The 18,735-nt window shown below is 41.8% G+C and overlaps 1 protein-coding gene across 2 annotated transcripts in view; it reads left to right on the top strand.

Annotated features, from left to right (window-relative positions):
• The window catches only part of Ptprb (protein tyrosine phosphatase receptor type B), a 118,781-nt gene that overhangs the window by 28,309 nt on the left and 71,737 nt on the right, over positions 1-18,735 (top strand). For both annotated transcript variants that reach the window (XM_038314945.1, XM_038314946.1), the window contains 5 exons: positions 194-467; positions 13,589-13,867; positions 14,785-15,042; positions 15,777-16,040; positions 17,774-18,043. In XM_038314945.1, coding sequence (XP_038170873.1) covers positions 194-467; positions 13,589-13,867; positions 14,785-15,042; positions 15,777-16,040; positions 17,774-18,043 — 1,345 coding nt within the window. The remainder of the gene's footprint in view (positions 1-193; positions 468-13,588; positions 13,868-14,784; positions 15,043-15,776; positions 16,041-17,773; positions 18,044-18,735) is intronic.

An 18,735-nucleotide genomic window follows, 5' to 3' on the forward strand; every position in this document is an offset into this window, starting at 1 on the left:
GCTGCTCCTAGGAGAGATGGAGCAAATGGGGCGAAAGTTGCCGGCCATCTACTTCCCCTGAGAGCTCTTTCCTGGGTTGGAGGCTGACGGGACCACTGCAGCTGGGCTCCAGGGGTGAGGACAGGTGACTCAGGGAGTGCCTCTATGCACTGCAGACTGGGGACTAAATCCGTGCTCTCTGATTCTTTTGCAGGCTGGACTGGCAGAGCTATTGAGATGTAACTTCACACTGTTGGAGTCCAAGATCTCTAGCTTCTCAGCGTCTATCCAGTGGAGGACTTTGGGGTCACCCTGCAACTTTAGCCTCATCTACAGCAGTGATACCTCAGGGCCCGCGCTGTGCCATCCCATTCGGATAGACAACATTACCTATGGATGTAACCCCAAGGATTTACAAGCAGGGACCCTCTATAACTTCAGGATTGTTTCTCTGGATGGAGAAGAGAGAACTTTGGTCTTACAGACAGGTAAAGAATGACAAGTGTCATGGGATGGCCAAGTCACTCTAAGTTGAGCCTTGCCTTTTCAGATTGGGGCTTTCATTTGATCTTTGGGCATTTAACAAGTACGTGTGGTGTGTGTGTGTGTGTGTGTGTGTGTGTGTGTGTGTGTATGTATGTATGTATGTATGTATGTATGTATGTATGTAGATATTGGACCAGGATTTCTAGTTGTCTAAGGCCTGGTCAGAGCAGCTTGCTTGACTCTTGAAGGCTTCTTTAGTGCTGAAATCAGCAGCTGACTAAGCAGCCCCTGGAAGGAAGGGGGTAGAGGGAGATTTTTTTTAACTGATGGGGTTTGAGCTTCCAACATATTAAATTGTCACACATCAGAATCATTTTAAGTAAATATTTTAAAAATAATGGAGTTGTGATGGTTGAGGATATGCTTGGTTGTGTTTATGGAACGTGAACTAGAATATAAAATCTTCAGGAATAAAATAGCCCTTTTCATAGGGACCGTTGGAAAAGTCTCTTGAAATGAGAATGCCAAGATGATTTGGGGTTTCTTGAGGTACATAACAGTAGAGAACATTCTTTGGCCACTCTGATCTTCGCATCCGTGTTTTCCCAGGATCTCCTTCCATGTGTGGATGGTATGTCTGTCTCTCTCCTCCCTGTCTGTGAAATGGAAGGCTGGATGGCGCTTCAGGTGCAAGCTCTTCCCACCTGCAGGGGCTGCCACAGGCATTTACCTCACTGGAGCCTCAGCCCTTGAGGGTGCTGCAGATTCCCCAGTTCCGTAGTCTTTGCCATCTCTGTTCCACACAACAGTGAAGGCTTCCTTCAACCAGAAGTAAATCAAAGAGAAAAATTCTGAAAGTTGGATAGAAAAATGAGCTATCTTTATAATTCTTTCTTGTTTCTACCAGAACAAAGATGATTTCTTTGGCCGTGCTCTTTGCAGGCCACCAGTCTGACTGAAAGTACAAGCAGGGTTGGGAAATCTCACTGAACCCCTGAACTATTAATAAACTATTAATCCTTTCATAGATTTTTGAGTCCATGATGCCCACTTGCATCATTTGACTTGTTACAGATGAAACATAAAGGTGATTCTTGAGGGCTGAAGGAACCTCAGTTTGAAAAGACAAATCACTTCTTAAGAATATGCTTGTATTTATATGGAACCAGAGAGAGAGAGAGAGAGAGAGAGGGGAGGGAGGGGAGGGAGGGGAGGGAGAGGAGGGAGAGGAGAGAGAGAGAGAGAGAGAGAGAGAGAGAGAGAGAGAGAGAGAGAGAGAGAGAGAGAGAGAGATCAACTATAGGAGCAGAAATAGCTGGATATTCAGTCATTATGCTGTCAATTTCTTGGAAGCTGAAGCCGGTTCTGTAGCAGCTCACACCACTACAGCTGTCGAATGCTGGACAGTCTACGTCCAGATGTGCCAGGTACACCAGAAAGGGCCCCACCAACAGTGTGTGTGTTCAGTGCAGCCGAGCAGTTTTTAAAGTAGCTGCATTTTCAGAAACGTTCAGGAAAACATAAGCCTTAAGGAGTCTGGAGACAGTTATTTAGCCCAAGGATTTACTTTGTGCAAACCAAAATGATCATGAGAAAACCGTTCATTGTGGGTGTTAGTAACATAAATCAAGCTTCGAGTTGTGACGCAGGGAGATGCTTCAAGTCCAGAGGCATTTGGTAAACATGAGAAATAGTCACCTTGCATGGATGCTATTGAAGAAACGGCTTCTATGTGTCTAGAGACAGAAGCCAGCCAGGGCTTACTCCATACGAGGCAAGCCCTGGACCACTGAGCTACTACACCCCAGGCTCGTTAATTTTCCTAAGGATGTAGTTTTCACCATACATTTCCTGAGCCTCAGGGTAAATATGGATGATGGAAACTACAGATGGTGTGTACGTAACGGCGCGTGCGTGTCCCACCCATGCATGTATGCGCGTGTCCCACCCATGCATGTATGACGGTATCGTCCTTCTCAGAACTCTCCATGCCTTCAAAATAAAGATTTCACTTAAATACAAAAATTTAAATTACTATTTTTAAATATTGTTTTAGGGAGGGTTTTTAAAAGTTGCTTATTTATACACTCATTTATATGCAGTGCTTTCTAAATTTTAAAGGCGTATGGAAATTTAGATTTTGTTAGGAGAAAAGAACTATTATTCCTCAGTATTGATTACTAAGCCTTAGTGATTGGGTCCATAAATCATAGTTTACTATTACTAAAGCAATGCCAACTAATATAATATCAACTCAGACAAAGCTTTAAACAAGCAAAGGATGCCATTCAAACTGTGAGTTCTTTTTTTTGCTGCCTTTTACCAATCTTATTAATCTCGGATGAATTTGAACAAAAGTAAGACTCACTCATGAATGGAGATCAGACTGTTGCTTCTATGATTGGGTATGATATTTTGGTGATGGGTTTTACTGATCGCGCAAAATAATTGGATTATTTTGTTTTATGTAGACCTGGACTCTGAAAATCTTAAACAAGTAGTATTTCATCAATAGAAAGCATTCAGTCTAGATTTCAAATCAGATTTGGAAAACGTGGATTTAAATGTAGTTTAGCAAGAATTCGCTGTGTGGGATGGCAAAGGGAAAGCACCAGAGAGATGGATAGGTTTATAAAATCATAGTACAAGCCGAGCGGTGGTGGCGCACGCCTTTAATCCCAGCACTCAGGAGGCAGAGGCAGGCGGATCTCTGTGAGTTTGAGGCCAGCCTGGTCTACAAGAGCAAGTTCCAGGACAGGCTCCAAAGCCACAGAGAAACCCTGTCTCGAAAAACCAAAAAAAAAAAAAAAAAAAAAAATCACAGTACACAAAAAAAAAAAATGGTCCTTGCTCTTGTAGCTTAGAGCAGTCGTGAGAGGTTATATTGACAATGGCCACACAGCCTTACACGTCTTTCCTGAATGAGGCCTTTGTCCTGCCTCGTGAGTACCAGGCTGTTATACTCACAGAGAGGACACAGGGCTATTCTCAAGTTTATCTGGTGATTAACTGGAATGCAGCAAGAATGCCGTGAAGTGTCAGGTTGTGCAGTTGCGACTTTGCCAGGAAATAATACAATAGTCGTACCAAATATCGAATAAGTAGGCATATTTCTGAGACTGTAACCTTGGAGTCACAAACAGGGTTTGCAAGGGCTCTGGGATGCCTAGGTGTTTAAATGATAACTGGACCCTGCTTGGCATCTGTAGTATTTGTGAAAATGCTAGCTCATTTCAGCAGTGTTAAGAGCTCAAAAGTCACTGGGCACATCTCTAATCCCAGTACTTAGGAAGCAGAGGCCTCTGGATCTCTGTGAGTTTGAGGCCAGCCTGGTCTACATATTGAGTTCCAAGCTAGCCGAGCAAAAAACAACAAACAAACAAACAAACAAAAACAACAACAACAAACTGTATTTTCAGATTTACAGAAAAGTTATGACTTAGCACACAGATACCTCAGATTTCCCCGTTCTTGAGGTGTTTGTTGCAGCAAATGAGCCAGTGTTAGCATGATTAACCCATAATGAACTTACATGTCCTTACTTTGTCCCAGGATATTATTTGGTGTCCCACATGACATTCCTTGTTGCTGATAATCCAGATGGTATTTAATACCACACTCAGAAAGAGAGAGGAGAGAGTGGGGGAGGGGGAGGCTGAGACTCCTAGGTTTTGCTCTATAGCCCAAGGCTGATGCTTTTCTTAGGTTTAACCCGGGGCTCCAGATCTTAGGTTTTTGGCAGGAACAGCATGTACAGAGGTCAAGTTCTCACCGGGTCACACTGAGGCTCTTCCTGTGAACATGATCTGTCACTTTTGGTGCTGAAAAGTTGTCTGAGGTAGAGTTCAGTTTCTGACCCATTGTCTCATCTCCTGGAGCCGAGTGAACTGGAGGTGGGAATTTTACTTGGGGAATGACCATCCACAGGCATTTGACGTCCTGCTAATCTCAGCTACTTATTAATTTCCCTAGGAAAAAAAAATGTTCAAACATCCCCAACCTCAAATAATTTTGATTATATTAACAGGATGAATTTTTTTCTGCCTGCCTGCCTCTCCCTCCCTCCCTCCCTCCCTCCCTCCCTCCCTCCCTCCCTCCCTCCCTCTCTCCCTCCCTTCCTCCCCCCTCTCATTTATTTATATGTTCATTGGTGTTTTGCCTGCATGTATGTCTGTGTGGGGATGTTGGATCCCCTGGAACTGAACTTAAAGACAGTCGTGAGCCACACGTGGGTGCTGGGATTGAAACAGGTCCTCTGGAAGAGCAGTCAGTGCTCTTAACTGCTGAGACATCTCTCCAGCCACAAATTTCTTAATCTATATGAAAGCCATTTAAGAACTTTAATTATCAAATTACTCCATCAGCTATTATTTTCATTACAGAACGGTATGGATTGCACTGGATTGACTAAGGCTGCCCTAGCAAACTTGGGTCATCTAAAACCAAAATTGATTTTCCCTTAATCCTTGAGGTTGAAATTCCAAAGTCAAACATCTGCAGCTTTTCTGTCTTCATAGGCTTCCCTCCTTGTCTTATACATGGCCGCTTTCTCAATGTGACAGATCTGTCCATCCAAACAAGGCTGTGTCCTTCTCTGCTTTTCTTGAAAGGACATTAGTCATATTAGATCATTGCCCAACCTCATGGCCCCAGTTCAACTTACTCTTCTAAAGCCCCCCCCCCCCCACTCTCTCAAATGCAGCCTCGTTCTGGACTTATTGGGACCTGCAGCTTCAATACACGTTGGCTATAATTTTAAATATAAGCCATCATTTCTGAAAACTCTCTGTAACTTTCTCTCATCCACAGATTTTACAGAGAATGATAGGGAAGTGTTTCTGGTTTCTATGCTATGTGAAATGAACCTGAACTTGGAAATAAGAGAGCTGGGGATCAAAGTGCATTAAAGCACACTGCAGCTTGGGAGGCACTGGCATTTCTTTTATTTGGGCACCATGCCTTCTTATGTGTGCTTGAATCTATAATCCTGGGACTACTTATTGTAATTTCCAGGGAGAAAGTTTTTTGTTGTTGTTGTTGGTGGTGGTTTTTTGAGACAGGGTTTCTCTGCAGCTTTAGAGCCTGTCCTGGAGCTAGCTTTTGTAGACCAGGCTGGTCTCGAACTCACAGAGATCGGCCTGCCTCTGCCTCCCGAGTGCTGGGATTAAAGGCGTGTGCCACCACCGCCCGGCTCAGGGAGAAAGTTTTTTGTGTGTTTTTATGCTACAAAACCTTCCATATTTAGTACATGAAAACATAAATATCTCTATATAGATAGATAGTCAGCAATATGTATTCAACATAATAGATACTTATATTTTTATATATTTATATCAACATAATATGCGTTTATTATATATATTTATTATATTTGCATATATACATATATATGTTTTAGATTTGGCTTTTGTTTGTTTTGTGTTTTGGAGCAGGGTCTCCCTGTGTTCTCCCCATTGCTACACTCAAACTCATGACAATTCTCCCTTCTCAGCCTCTCAGGTTTCTACTGTTTGACTCTCTCTCATGGAGCCTCTGTGGAGTAGGCGTTTGAAAGTTCCCATGACACTTCAGAGATGAATTCTGGAGGCAGGGCGCCTCCACTCTTCACTGGCAGGATGTTTGGAGAGAGATGTCTTTTGCCTCGGGGCCACTTATTAATCTATATGGGGGCACGGGAAAATAATAATGCCTAATCATAGGGTTGTTAGGAGGTTTTAGTTGTCAGATTGGAATAATTTGTCAACCAAAAATTAGGAAAAGAATCATATTCTTCATGCAGTAAATCTATATTTATTTCCAGCTTGGATATGGTCTTCAGCTTGCTAGAAACTAACATAATTTTCACAAATCCACCTTGCTAGGAACTAACATAATTTTTACAAATCCACCTTGCTAGGAACTAACACAGTTTTCATGAATCCACCTAAATCATTCATGACAGAGCGGGACCTTGACCTCTGCTTTATCTGTCTCAATACTCTGACCTTTGTTCTACAGAATGAATATTATTTTTAAGGTGTTATTAGTTCCTTCACATCTCTATGCGATGTCCTAGTACCTTTGAAGTCAACTTTTAAGGAAAAAAATATGGAAAAGAACAGAATGAATTGTGCTGCCTTCCTTTTTCATATGGGAATTTGCTAGATTTCCTACAGAAAAGAAAAGATGGAGATGGTATTGGCTGCTTTCTTATCCTGTAGGAGAAACCAAGCCCATTGGGTATGTGACTGTATGGAAATTAAGGTGCAGATCTGCCCCTAAATATGTAATGTGCAACTAAAAGGAGCACAACAGGTGTTCAGGGATTTTTGTGCTGTTCCTTCAATATGGAGGAAAACACTGAACATAGCAAACACATAAGAAAGTTAAAAAAAAAAAAAGGCGATAACTCAGCAATTAAGAGCACTTGTGGTTCTTTCAGAGGCCTGAGTTCAATTCCCAGAACCCATATGGTGACTCACAACCTCCAGGTCCAGGGGATCCAGCGCCCTCTTCTGACCTCTACAGCAGTTAAGCACACACACAGCGCACAGACATGTGTGTGAGCGAAACACACATACACGTAAAATAAATGCATTTCCTTTTTTAAAAGAAGAAAGTCAAGATAGTAATATAATGAGATAGCATGTGCTTATTGCCTGCCTTTGATAAGTTACCAGTTTATGGCCAACCTTGTTCCACGTATATCGTTGTCCACTGCTTACCATTTTGAACAATACAATCATGGTGATCTCATTTGATTTATAAATATTCCAATCTGCATTTTTATAGGTTTGGTTAAAAAAGAACCATATAACAACAATATAGTTATCTTACCCAACACTAGCAAAAAAAAAAAAAAAGTGTCCTTACTGTTTAGCTGCCCGGGTATGAATGCATGCCTCACATGGTAGCTCAATCATTTCTACTTAGGAAGCTTTAGAGCAGCAGCCCTGAAACTGTGGCTGAAGAACTTCTCTGTATAGTGCACCCATGCAGCACTTTAGATAATACTGAGGAGACCGTGGTGCTGGTGACAATGAACTGGGGACAGGAGGCTCCAAAGGACACTCTTGGGAAGAGAATGCGGTCCCTACAGGCTGTCGGAAGGCTCTCAGTGCTGGTAGGCTTCTGAAGCCCAGTAGATGCGAACTCTTCAGGGATTTTGATTAAACTTCTTTCTCTCTTTGCTGTCTTTATTCTGGTTTTCAAGTCCTATGCACCTTCCAAATTTGCCGGGGTTTATCTTCTTCATGAGGCGCACATCTGAAGTCCATGGTCCTTGGATACTATTCTCTTCTTTTCAATTTTAACATTGAAATGTCCTTTATAACTGTATAGGTCAAGCATCCTACCCAAAAAAAAAAAAATCTGAAATCCTCCAAAATCTGAAACTTTTTGAGGACTGACATGATGTCACAAAAAGAAAATGCCACACCATTAAACTCGGCTTCCTGCATGAATTTTTAAAGTATATATAATTACCTTTATGCTATCCCTTCATGGGCTATCAGGAAATATTCAAATACTGTGTTTAGACTTGGGTTCAACCCTCACAATACTTATTAGGTGTGTGTAAAAATATTTTTTAAAAAAAAAAAACTCCAAATATGAGACATGTTTGTTTCAAGCATTTCAAGTAAGGGTAAAATCACGCTGTATGGAGCACAGTATTTGCATGCAGCAAGACCCACACCAACCACATTCTACATAGTCCCGCCCCTGTGCCAGAGCTGCCCTTGACTCATCATCTGCATCGCTTCATACCACAACTCTGAAAAATTCATACTACTAGTTCCGGTTAAGATGAGGAGTTGAGGAACAAGGAGGCAAAGTACCTTGCCTATAGCCATCCTTGTGACCAACGCCAGTGCTGGGATGTAGCCGTCTAAGTGTGATGCCAACGTTAGCCACCTTGATAATTCACCTTGATTCTGCTTATTCCTCTCATGTATGTCTCAGATTCACAGATTTCAGGCCTTGACCAGCTCTTAATGAATATTTAGTGTTTGGTATGTTTTTCTGCTAAATAATATGGCAGTTGGCACTGTTGTTGACAATATGGCAAATGATTGTCAAAGCGGCTCTAACTTCCGTCAAGGTTGTTAGAGGTGTATAGAAGTACCTTGTGGCTGAAGTTTACTCTTAATGTAAATCTCATGACCAGTAACCTGATGTAATGACTAAATAGTATACATTCCACATTAACATAATATATTGTATCGTCCTTAAGGTAAGGAAGAAAACCGATTATAGCATTGGTTCTCAACCTTTCTAATGCTGTGACCCTTTAATATGGTTCCTCATGTTGTGGTGACCCCTCAACCACAAAATTATTTTCATTGCTACTTCATAACTGTAATTTTGCTACTGTTATGAAATGTGATGTTTTTCGATGGTCTTAGGTGACCCCTGTTAAAGGGTCATTCAACACCTCCTCAAAGGGGGTGTGACCCACAGGTTGAGACCGGCTGGACTGTAGTCAACCAGCAATAACAACAAAAGAAATTCTTTCCACAAGAAATGGATTGAATGTGCTAGAGACTGTGGGAAATTCCCTTCCTGTGCTATTTTTCTTCTCCTTTTCAAGAGCAGGTACCAGGAATTATTTGAGATTATTACTCCAGCCCCCATGAATTTCCATGAAAAAGAAAGCCCTCTGATTAGTTGAATTTAATCACTGATGTCCATTCCAGTTTATATGAAATGCCAAGTAGATGTAGTTCACAATCAATTAAGCTAGCTACCCACCTGCTTTTAAATAAAAAGGCTAGATACCCCGGTTTCTGTAAAGCTCTCAGAACTTGACTCTGGGTACACAAAGGTCCCCTGGGCTTGAGTGAGACAGTAAAGAAAGAAATAATTAGAGAGAAAGGTGTCAACTAGAGCCAGGAAACCCTTGAATGCCTGTGAAGAAACTTGAGCTCTGCTTTGAAGCGGAAGCTGATGGAGTTCTTGCTGCTTCAGCGGCAGTGAGGATAGAAGCGAGGAGAGGCCCACAGAAAGTGAATTGGCAATAGTGGAGGAAAGAAACGGCGTAAGGAAAACACCTGAATATCTCTTGCAGCAATCTAGCACAAAGTGATAGGACCTCGGGTAAATGCATTAAATCTACTAGGGATAGGAGCAGATAAGGAAAATGTTTTAAAACGCAATGGGAAGACTCCCTTGAGAAGCCAACTTCCACTCCAGGGCATGACTCTGGCTGCTGTTCTGTGTCTCTCTTTCCCACACTCTCAAGGCGTATGCTTAGCTCTATCTACAGCCACTTCTTAATAAACTCCCACTCCGCTTCCTAAAACGATAAACAAATCAGAAGTGCAAGGGAGCTTTCATGTGCCTAGAAGTGCACATAGGTGTCACCGTTGCCGTCACCCACGTTGAGGACACTCTCAACTGAGGAGCTGTAGAAGCATGCCTGGCATTCCCACAAACACTTCGTTGGTTATGGTTACACTGGATATGCGGTTCAGGGCAACGTTTCCCGCGCTGGGAAGACCACGCGGCTTGAACCCAGGTGTGGGATATTTGGCTGTACTTCCTGGTGCCTCAGCTTCCCTTCCAGGAGAGGAGGCTCACTGTGAATCCTGACGTCCTATGCAGATATAACCTCGGTCCCAGATCGCTGTTGACACCAGCGCAGCAGCTGGCTGCACTCTTCTGGATTTAACTTCATTTCTAAAATAAACCCAACCATTTCACATGATAGGCCTAGAAATCTGTGTATCAATAAACACTAATGCTTTTAGTAACCTCACTGATAGGAATTATGTGGGTTAAATATTGTTTGCATTAGAAATATAATTTTCTCCTTTCCAAGCGACTTTTTTTTTTTTAAAGGAAAACATAATTCATTTTGGCTTAGGAATTTTGCCAAGCTCTGTTTTTTCTTTTGAGAACAGAAAAATCGGGCTGGCAATTATATAATTAAATTGTCAAACAGTGTTAAAATTCCCCCACAATATACAAACATACATACATTCGTACATACATACATATAAAATTTGGGGTGGGAGATGGCTCAGTGGGTTAAATGCTTCCCATGCAACTGTGAGGACCTGAGCTGGAATCCCCAGAATCCCCACAAACACAAGCATGGCAATGCACGTCTATAATCCCAATTTTTCCAAGGCAAGATGGGTAATAGAGAAAGGGTAATCCCAGGAAACTCATGGGCCAGTCAGCCTGGTGGATGCAGTGACGACCACAAAGAAACCCAGCCTCCAACAAGGTGGAATACAAGGGCACCCAAGCTTGTGATCTAACCTCCACATACATGCCATGGCACACCTGTGTACCAGTGCTCACACACACGAACACACACACACACACACACATACAAACACATCACACACACACACTGATACACACCAAAGAACCATGCACCCCAAATAGAAGCGTATGACTTACGTCTACTGTGAACTCGGAATGTTTTTAAGACAGTGAAGTTTTCATTGGGCTTAGATGAAAAAGAATTCTACCAACTCTTTAGCTTCTGCAGCATGCAGAGCGGCCATGGACCACTGCCAGCGCTGGGCTTTATCACAGTCTAAATGGGGTTTTAAGTGTTGTTTCCAGGGCAGGTTCTCCCAGTCCAGACACTTCCCAGCTTTATTGTTTCTTTGTTCTGCCGGATGTACGAAGGATTGACTGTTTGGTTTTCTGGCTTGGAGAGATTAGATGAAGTCTGCATTTCTGAAGCTCAACCTCTAGGCACGCAACCTTAAAATTCATTTTTCGCAGCTCATGTTTTGTAGATTATGTATATTTAGATTATAGTGATCATAACATTTCATTTAACCTTTATCTGGCTTGGTGGTAGGCATAGATGGCAAGATTTAGCTCTTTGGAACGGGCACCGAGTGCAATTATCTCTTTCACCCTTGTCCTTAAAATGTTACTTCAGCAAAAATGCTTATGCTTGGTCCCACAGTGTTGTTCTCAAGGCTTGCTGGATCTCATGATGTTGGGTATCTTATTCTTGTCAGGCAACTATAAACCTTGTGTGAGAGGGAAATTACCTTCTTTCCTTTCAATACGGCATGTCCTGTGTAGGACAGAAAATGTAAATAACATTACCCCCATCACTCCCCCCTCAAAAAAAAACTGTAGTTTTCAATGAAAAAAAAAACTATGAGCTAAAAATCATCTTGGAAAGTTATTTTAGCTTGAATTAGAAAATTAGTTCCAAAATCTTACCAAGACTTTAAAAAGAAAAAGTAACAGAAGCAATTGAAGACATTGTCAGTTTAGTTTGCGATTTTTTTGTTTTACTTTTGCCTCTTTGTTATCAGAGATTCAGAAGAAAACATTTATTTCTTTGATAAAGGGAACCAAAATAAGATTTTGTACTGAGTGCCCACTGCATGCTGGGTAAAATCTCCTCTATATTTGATTTGCTCTCAAAACTCCTTGGAACTCTGGTATTTATCATATCATCATCATCATCATCATCATCATCACACTCCAGACAAGTAGGGAGATAGAAGTTTTGATGGAGTACCACTCACTCACAGGGTCATATAAATGGAATATAAAGGAGCCAAGATTTGAACACAGCTCTGTCTGACTCCAAAGTCCGTGCTCTCTAGGACTCTATGCCACTGGTTCCATGGCAGATTAGCAGTGTGTAATAGGAACCATAATGACAGCTGACTTCGAACATTACAAACTGTCTAAGTATAGAACAACCAAGCCATAGAGCCAGATTCAAAACCTCTGAGTGTGAAAACACAGTCCCTTTGGGTGAACACAGGGGTTGAAAACACAGGCTGAAGGGTGTTTGTCTTCAAAGCTCACCTGCGCTCTGGGCCCTCTCTCTGAGATACTGCCTTAATTTGCTTGTCAGCTATTCTTTGTATTTCTAACAATTATTGATATATTAGTGTCATATTTAATTTTTACTGAATGATGAATTCATACAAATAATAGCATAAAATGTGAAAGCACAGGATTTCATAAGCTGTATTACACATACGATATCTTGTTCACCCATAGGTAGTCTTTATGAACCGTCTGCCCACAAAGGCCACTTGAATATAAAGTGAGGTCAGCTTACTTGTTGGAGTTGTGTTAATAGCAAATGAACATCTTCTGCAAACGGCACTCTTCTTCTAAGGTCCGTAATTCTTGCCGCCATGAAGAAAATGCAGCCAGTCAGCAGGTGGATAGAGCTGAGGTCTATATAGCTATGCCACTCAAACAAATGGCCTGACTCATACATTGCTCTTCAATACCTTATTCTGACTTTTGAAGCCAAGAACTATTCGGGATTGCTAATTTTTTCTCATGTGGATGTTTCTCCATGGTTCTGGTTTCTGCGTGCAAAGTCGGGACAGCCTAATTTCCTATGGTCGACTGTCACTATGCCTGATGAATAACTGCTTGTGAAAGGCTGTTGACCTAGCTCCCAATCTGGTCCTGATTGAACTTCAACAGTGGAGATTCCGCAAAGGCAGAGCCGTGTTCCCCAAATGGACCTTGCCTCTGAGAACTGAAATGATGTGAACGGTTAGGGGCAAAACACTATCAATCCTACCAGCTCTAGGGTCCCTGGCAACTCCAGCATGCTCCAGACCTAAGATCTTAAAAATCTAGGGATATTGATAATTCCAGCGATTGGGAACGTTGATTTTGGTAAGCAAGTCTATTTCAGAATCAATATCTAATCTGTGTCTTTTGTGATTATCTAATAGCTGAAAGCTACTCAAACTTACACGTGTAAATGACACCAAGAATCCACAACCTAGGAAGAGACAGAGTGCAAATTTCAAATGCCTATTGTCTCTTAATAGTTTGTATTTTCTGGTCGGATCGTCGATATTTAATCAAGCACAGGCTGGATGCTTGTCACTGTCTTTAAAAACATGCTGAATTTGCAAGTCAAACAAAACACTGATTGAGCTACCAAGGTCAGATCTACCTTAATGAAAGTCTTATCCAATAGTCACTAATAAGTAAGGGAGCCCTGTCTTTGAAAAAAAACCAAACAGTGGGTTTGCAGGTGTAACCACATGCCGGATTTTCCCCACCAGGTAGCGGATTCTTTAAATTTTTAAGGAAAATGACCCTTGGCTGCAGCAGAATAAACAGTTAGTTTCAAAGCCCTCACGCTGCCTTCTCTTTGATGGTGTTTGCCTTGCAGACCCTTCGCCTCCTGCTAGCTTTGAAGTCAGCCCGGAGAAGACAACTTCAACCACCCTGCAGGTGAGGTGGACCCCTTCTTCTGGAAAAGTTATGTGGTATGAGGTGCAACTATTTGATGATAACAATCAAAAGATACAAGAGGTCCAAGTTCAAGAGAGTACCGCATGGAGCCAATGCACTTTTTCGAACCTCACTGCTGGTAGTAATTACAAAATTGCCATCATGGCTGTTTCCGGAGAAAAGCGTTCCTTTCCCGTGTATACCAATGGGTCAACAGGTAAGATCTGTGTTGTCTGTGGTTAATAGCATGCAATATGTTTTCTTTTCTTCTTATTGATGGTGCTAGGGATGAAACCCCAGAGACCCCTGCGTGCTACATAAACACTGTCCAGCCCTATGTGGCACCTTGAAAATGATATGTTATCAAAGGAAACAGGACTATGCCACCCATCATACATGAAAAAAATTAAATAACCTTTCAAAAGGCGGTTATAAGGGAGAGGAGACTGGACTGAGTCGGGTGTGTGAATGTACTACTTCTTGGCTAGGTGATTTTGAACAAGTCACCAGATTTCTCAGAAAACAGAATTTTCTCTTATTTAAAATAGATGCTCCCTACACATCCAATTCAAACCCATGACAATGAGTTTTTCTGCCTCATTTTCCAAATTTGCATCACAAAGCATATTTTTCCTCTTTTTGTATATTCTCATAATATCAAGTTATGATGTCTTTCTGAGTACTCCTGTGTTTAAAGTAAGTGTTTGCTTCCTGAATACGGCGGAAAATAATCCATCGAGTGTCCATAGGCCTTAAAGCCTATGGACTTTATAAAGGTGGTTAATGAAGGTTCCAGTGAACTCTCAAGAGGGTCATTACTAATTATTGCTATGATACAAATTAAGATACAGGCCGGGCGGTGGTGGCGCACGCCTTTAATCCCAGCACTCAGGAGGCAGAGGCAGGCGGATCTCTGAGTTCGAGGCCAGCCTGGTCTACAAGAGCTAGTTCCAGGACAGGCTCTAGAAACTACAGGGAAACCCTGTCTCGAAAAACCAAAAAAAAAAAAAAAAAAAAAAAAAAATTAAGATACTAAGGGAAGTATAAATAACTATGTAAATTAAAGAATTATGTCTATGTTTTCTACAAGGGGATTATGAATGACCCTTGTAATTTGTGTTTTTATTCCACTAGTGCCGTCTCCGGTGAAAGATATTGACGTCTCCCCCAATCCTAATTCTCTCCTCATTTCCTGGTCTCATGGGTCTGGGAATGTGGAACAATACAGGCTGGTGCTCATGGATAAAGGGACCTTAGTCCAAGAGAGGAATGCCAACAGGCATGATACTTCCTATACTTTCTATGGACTGACCCCTGGACACCTGTACAACCTCACTATCATCACCATGGCTTCGGGACTACAAAACTACAGATGGAAACTAGTGAGAACAGGTAAGTTCCTCTTCTTTAGCTAAACGAGAGCAAAGCTCACGCCCAGTTTACATCAGGTTTACTGTCTGGATAACAGACAAATTAAAATTCATGTGAGTTATAGAGCGACTTGAACAGATATCCCCTTGATTAAGGAAAAAGAGTTCCCTTTCCGTCTAAACTTGAAGGTAGCCCTGGGTGGTAGTTTGAAGTAGACAAAGTTATAACGTGGTTCAAATTTCTCCATTTAATACATGCTCAAGGCTCCCTACTTCTGACTCATAAATAGGCATCTACTATTATCTTTGTGATCACCCACAGTGAGTTGGGGGCGCTTTTCTTCGTGTTGTATAGAGATACGTTCTTGTATGACAGTCATTTCCAAAACCCTCTACCCAAGAAAATATGTGTCAGACAGCCTAACCTACACTGAAAAAGCTAATTGGTGCTACTTATTAATGTGATTCATTTAATTAGTATTTACTGTGTGTTAGGCAGATGCCTAGCATTGCAAATTCATATACTTCAAGTTAGACAATGCCTGAGTTCTCATGGAACTCACATTTGAGTTATGCTGATTAGTGTAAAGTGTTGATAAAGTTTTTCTCTTTGTAGTTATCTCATTTTAAAATAATCTGTAAAATAGATAGTACCATTGACAGTGTTCTAGTAGGAAGAGTATCTGGGACTATGTGGTCATAGGGAGGGCAAGATCCGAGGAGTAATACCTCTGTTTCATCCCTGTTGCTAATTAGCTCCTATGGAAGTCTCAAATCTGAAGGTGACCAATGATGCCAGTTCGACCTCTCTGAAAGTCAAGTGGCAGAAACCCCTTGGAGATGTAGATTCCTACAACATCACCCTGTCTCACCAAGGGACCATCAAGGAATCCAAAACATTAGCGCCTCGTGTTACTGAAACTCTATTTAAAGACTTAGTTCCTGGGCGGCTTTACCAAGTTACCATCAGCAGCATCTCTGGGGAACTATTGGCTCGGAAGATGGCGATGGGCAGAACAGGTAAGTCAGCCTCCAAAATAGTCTTTGGTTCCCTCAGTCATTTTCACGTCTATCTCAGATGACGACAAAATCATGTAGAAGGGAGCTTCTTTTCCTCCCTTGAGTCTTTATGACCCAGAACGCCTATAGAATAGAACCCAAGAGCAGAGGAACATAGAGGGCTAATTGCCTACAATTTGTCAATTAAACAAATGTGCTTGGGTTCCTGTGTGGCCTGCGTGTGGCCTTGCTCTCTGCTCTCTCATGCCACATCACCTAAGTCACACAAATGCATGAGCATCAGTGTCCATAGAGAGAGCATTTCTGGCTCATCCTTACAACAAGGCGATGTTAGCACTTAACTGTGTGTCGTATAAATAATTTTATTAATTTATGTTACTGAGCAGTTATCTTGTTCTTTATTTGAATAAATTGCTGGATTACGAACCTTGGACACTTTTAAAGTGGTTATGATGTGCTATTGATTCCGGGCAAGGTTCTGAAAAGTACATCCTGTGGGCAAACCCACTTGGTGGCTTGTTTTGTTTTTGTATTTACCCAAATGAAAGCAGGATCTTTCCGGGGTCATTTATGTAGTTCAATACAAGTTGGTTTTTGTTATTGTTTTAACCGACCTTTGCTTAATAGATCTTACATTTTGACCAAAGACTAACACACATACACCAAGAATAGAACCCTTTAGAAATGCTAATGGCGTTATTTAATTTCACATGTCAGGCCCCATATAAACACTTTACACCTATTTCATTTATTTATTGCAAAAAAACTGTAAGCTAATAGCAATACCATTAGTGTAGACATTGTACACATAACCAGAAATGATTAAATAACTTGTTCATGGTCATCTGGCCAGAACATTCTGGAGCTTGACTTTAAACCAGGTGGTTCAATCTGAGCCCAATCTCAGTGCCATTAGAGGTCTCAAGAAAAAGCTATATAGCCCAAAGGGACCAAGAGAAAGATTCCCCTTCAGATCAGTAGATGCTTAGAGGCAATGGCCTTGCAGCAGAACCCAGAAAGCATAAACTTCCTGAAAAATAAAAGGGGGAAGAAGGGATGTTTGTGAGAGAATAAATGATAGGAACAAGAGCTCAGAAGTCAGAGCTCAGGAGACACAGCTCTGCAGCACACAGTCCTGAACACACAAAAAGGAAGAGGGAAGGAGGGATGGCTGCAGGGAGAAGCCAACGGTTAGTCTAGGAGGAGAACAAGTCTAATCTTGTAGCGACGCAGATGTAAATGAGGGACCTGGGGTTTCATTTGGTCATTTTTTAAAAGTGACTCAGCGTGTTCGCATTCAAAACATGCCTAAAGCCATGATGCAAAATGTTTGTTCTGTGCAGTTGGAATACAAAAAAGTAAGATTGTTTCGTGACCACAACATCCAGCATCTTTTTCCAAAGGTTTTCCACCATGAGATGCAATGTCAGTGTGATCTCCAGGGATGGCAGACAAGCAAAGAAAAACAGCAATCGCGTCACTAGGCTAGGAACAGTGTTGCAAGAGAGTGCATAACTGTTGTGTAATGAAATGATTTTCACATGTGTTTCTTGAATGTCAAATATCTTCAAAATGAAAAAAAAAAATACTCACCTGAGGCACACAGATCTCTGGAAGGGATACAAATGTGTACAAAAGCAGACAATGTGTACTTTATATATTGCTTCCTGTGAAAAGAAAATGGATATTCTTAAATTTCGTTTTTAACGCCTCCTTGGCGTATCCTTGTTTAGTTCCAGAAAAAGTGAGGAATCTGGTTTCCTATAACGAGATTTGGATGAAGTCCTTCGCAGTGAACTGGACGCCCCCTGCTGGAGACTGGGAGCACTACCGCATCTTGCTCTTCAATGAATCGGTGGCGCTGCTCAATGCCACCGTGGGAAAGGAGGAAACGCACTATGTCATGGATGCTGTGGAGCTCGTAGCAGGAAGACAGTATGAGGTAGAAGTCATTGTTGAGAGCGGCAACCTGAGGAATTCTGAGCGCTGCCAAGGCAGGACAGGTAAACTACCGCGAAGGGGTTCGTGATTGGCAGAACTTAATTCATTCCCTGTACTCCCTCGAGATGAAGTATTAAGAGATTAACAGAGTTTCTAACATTTAATTTTATCAAATGTTAACATTGGGCTTCCTTTCTACTGGTCACTCCATTATTTCATGAAAGAAAAAGCATTTTAAAGATGTATTTTTTATAATCTTTAAACTATGTGTTGGTTCGAGGGGGGCAGTATGTGCGCCTAAGTCCAGTAGAGGGCAGAGGATCCCAAAGAACCTGAGTCAAAAGAACTTGTGAGGTGTCCAGCCTGAGGGCTGGGAACTGAAGCCGGGTCCTGTGCAAGAACAGCAAGTACTCTCACCCACTGAGCTATCTCTCCAGCCCCAAGAAAAGCCATTTTAAATGCCAAAACAACAGGCAAGACGCAATCTGAGACTAAAGACCGATCTTCCAAAATGTGTCTGTAACCCATTTACCATTGCCTTGTCCTAATATTGGCTACTCTGAGGAGTTCAGGTAGCAGGGTTGAATGACTGACGTGGAGAGGGATATGTTAGGATGACAGGAAAGGCAGGGTTAGGACACATGGAGCTTGATCACTTCCTTGTCAGCTTCATATTGCCTTTCTTTAGCAGATATTAACCACCCCCCCACCATAAAATCTGTCTTCTCATCTTTCAAGTGTGATGGTTATCCTT

The sequence above is a fragment of the Arvicola amphibius genome, chromosome 17, assembly GCF_903992535.2.
Source record: "Arvicola amphibius chromosome 17, mArvAmp1.2, whole genome shotgun sequence".
Classification (NCBI taxonomy): domain Eukaryota; kingdom Metazoa; phylum Chordata; class Mammalia; order Rodentia; family Cricetidae; genus Arvicola; species Arvicola amphibius.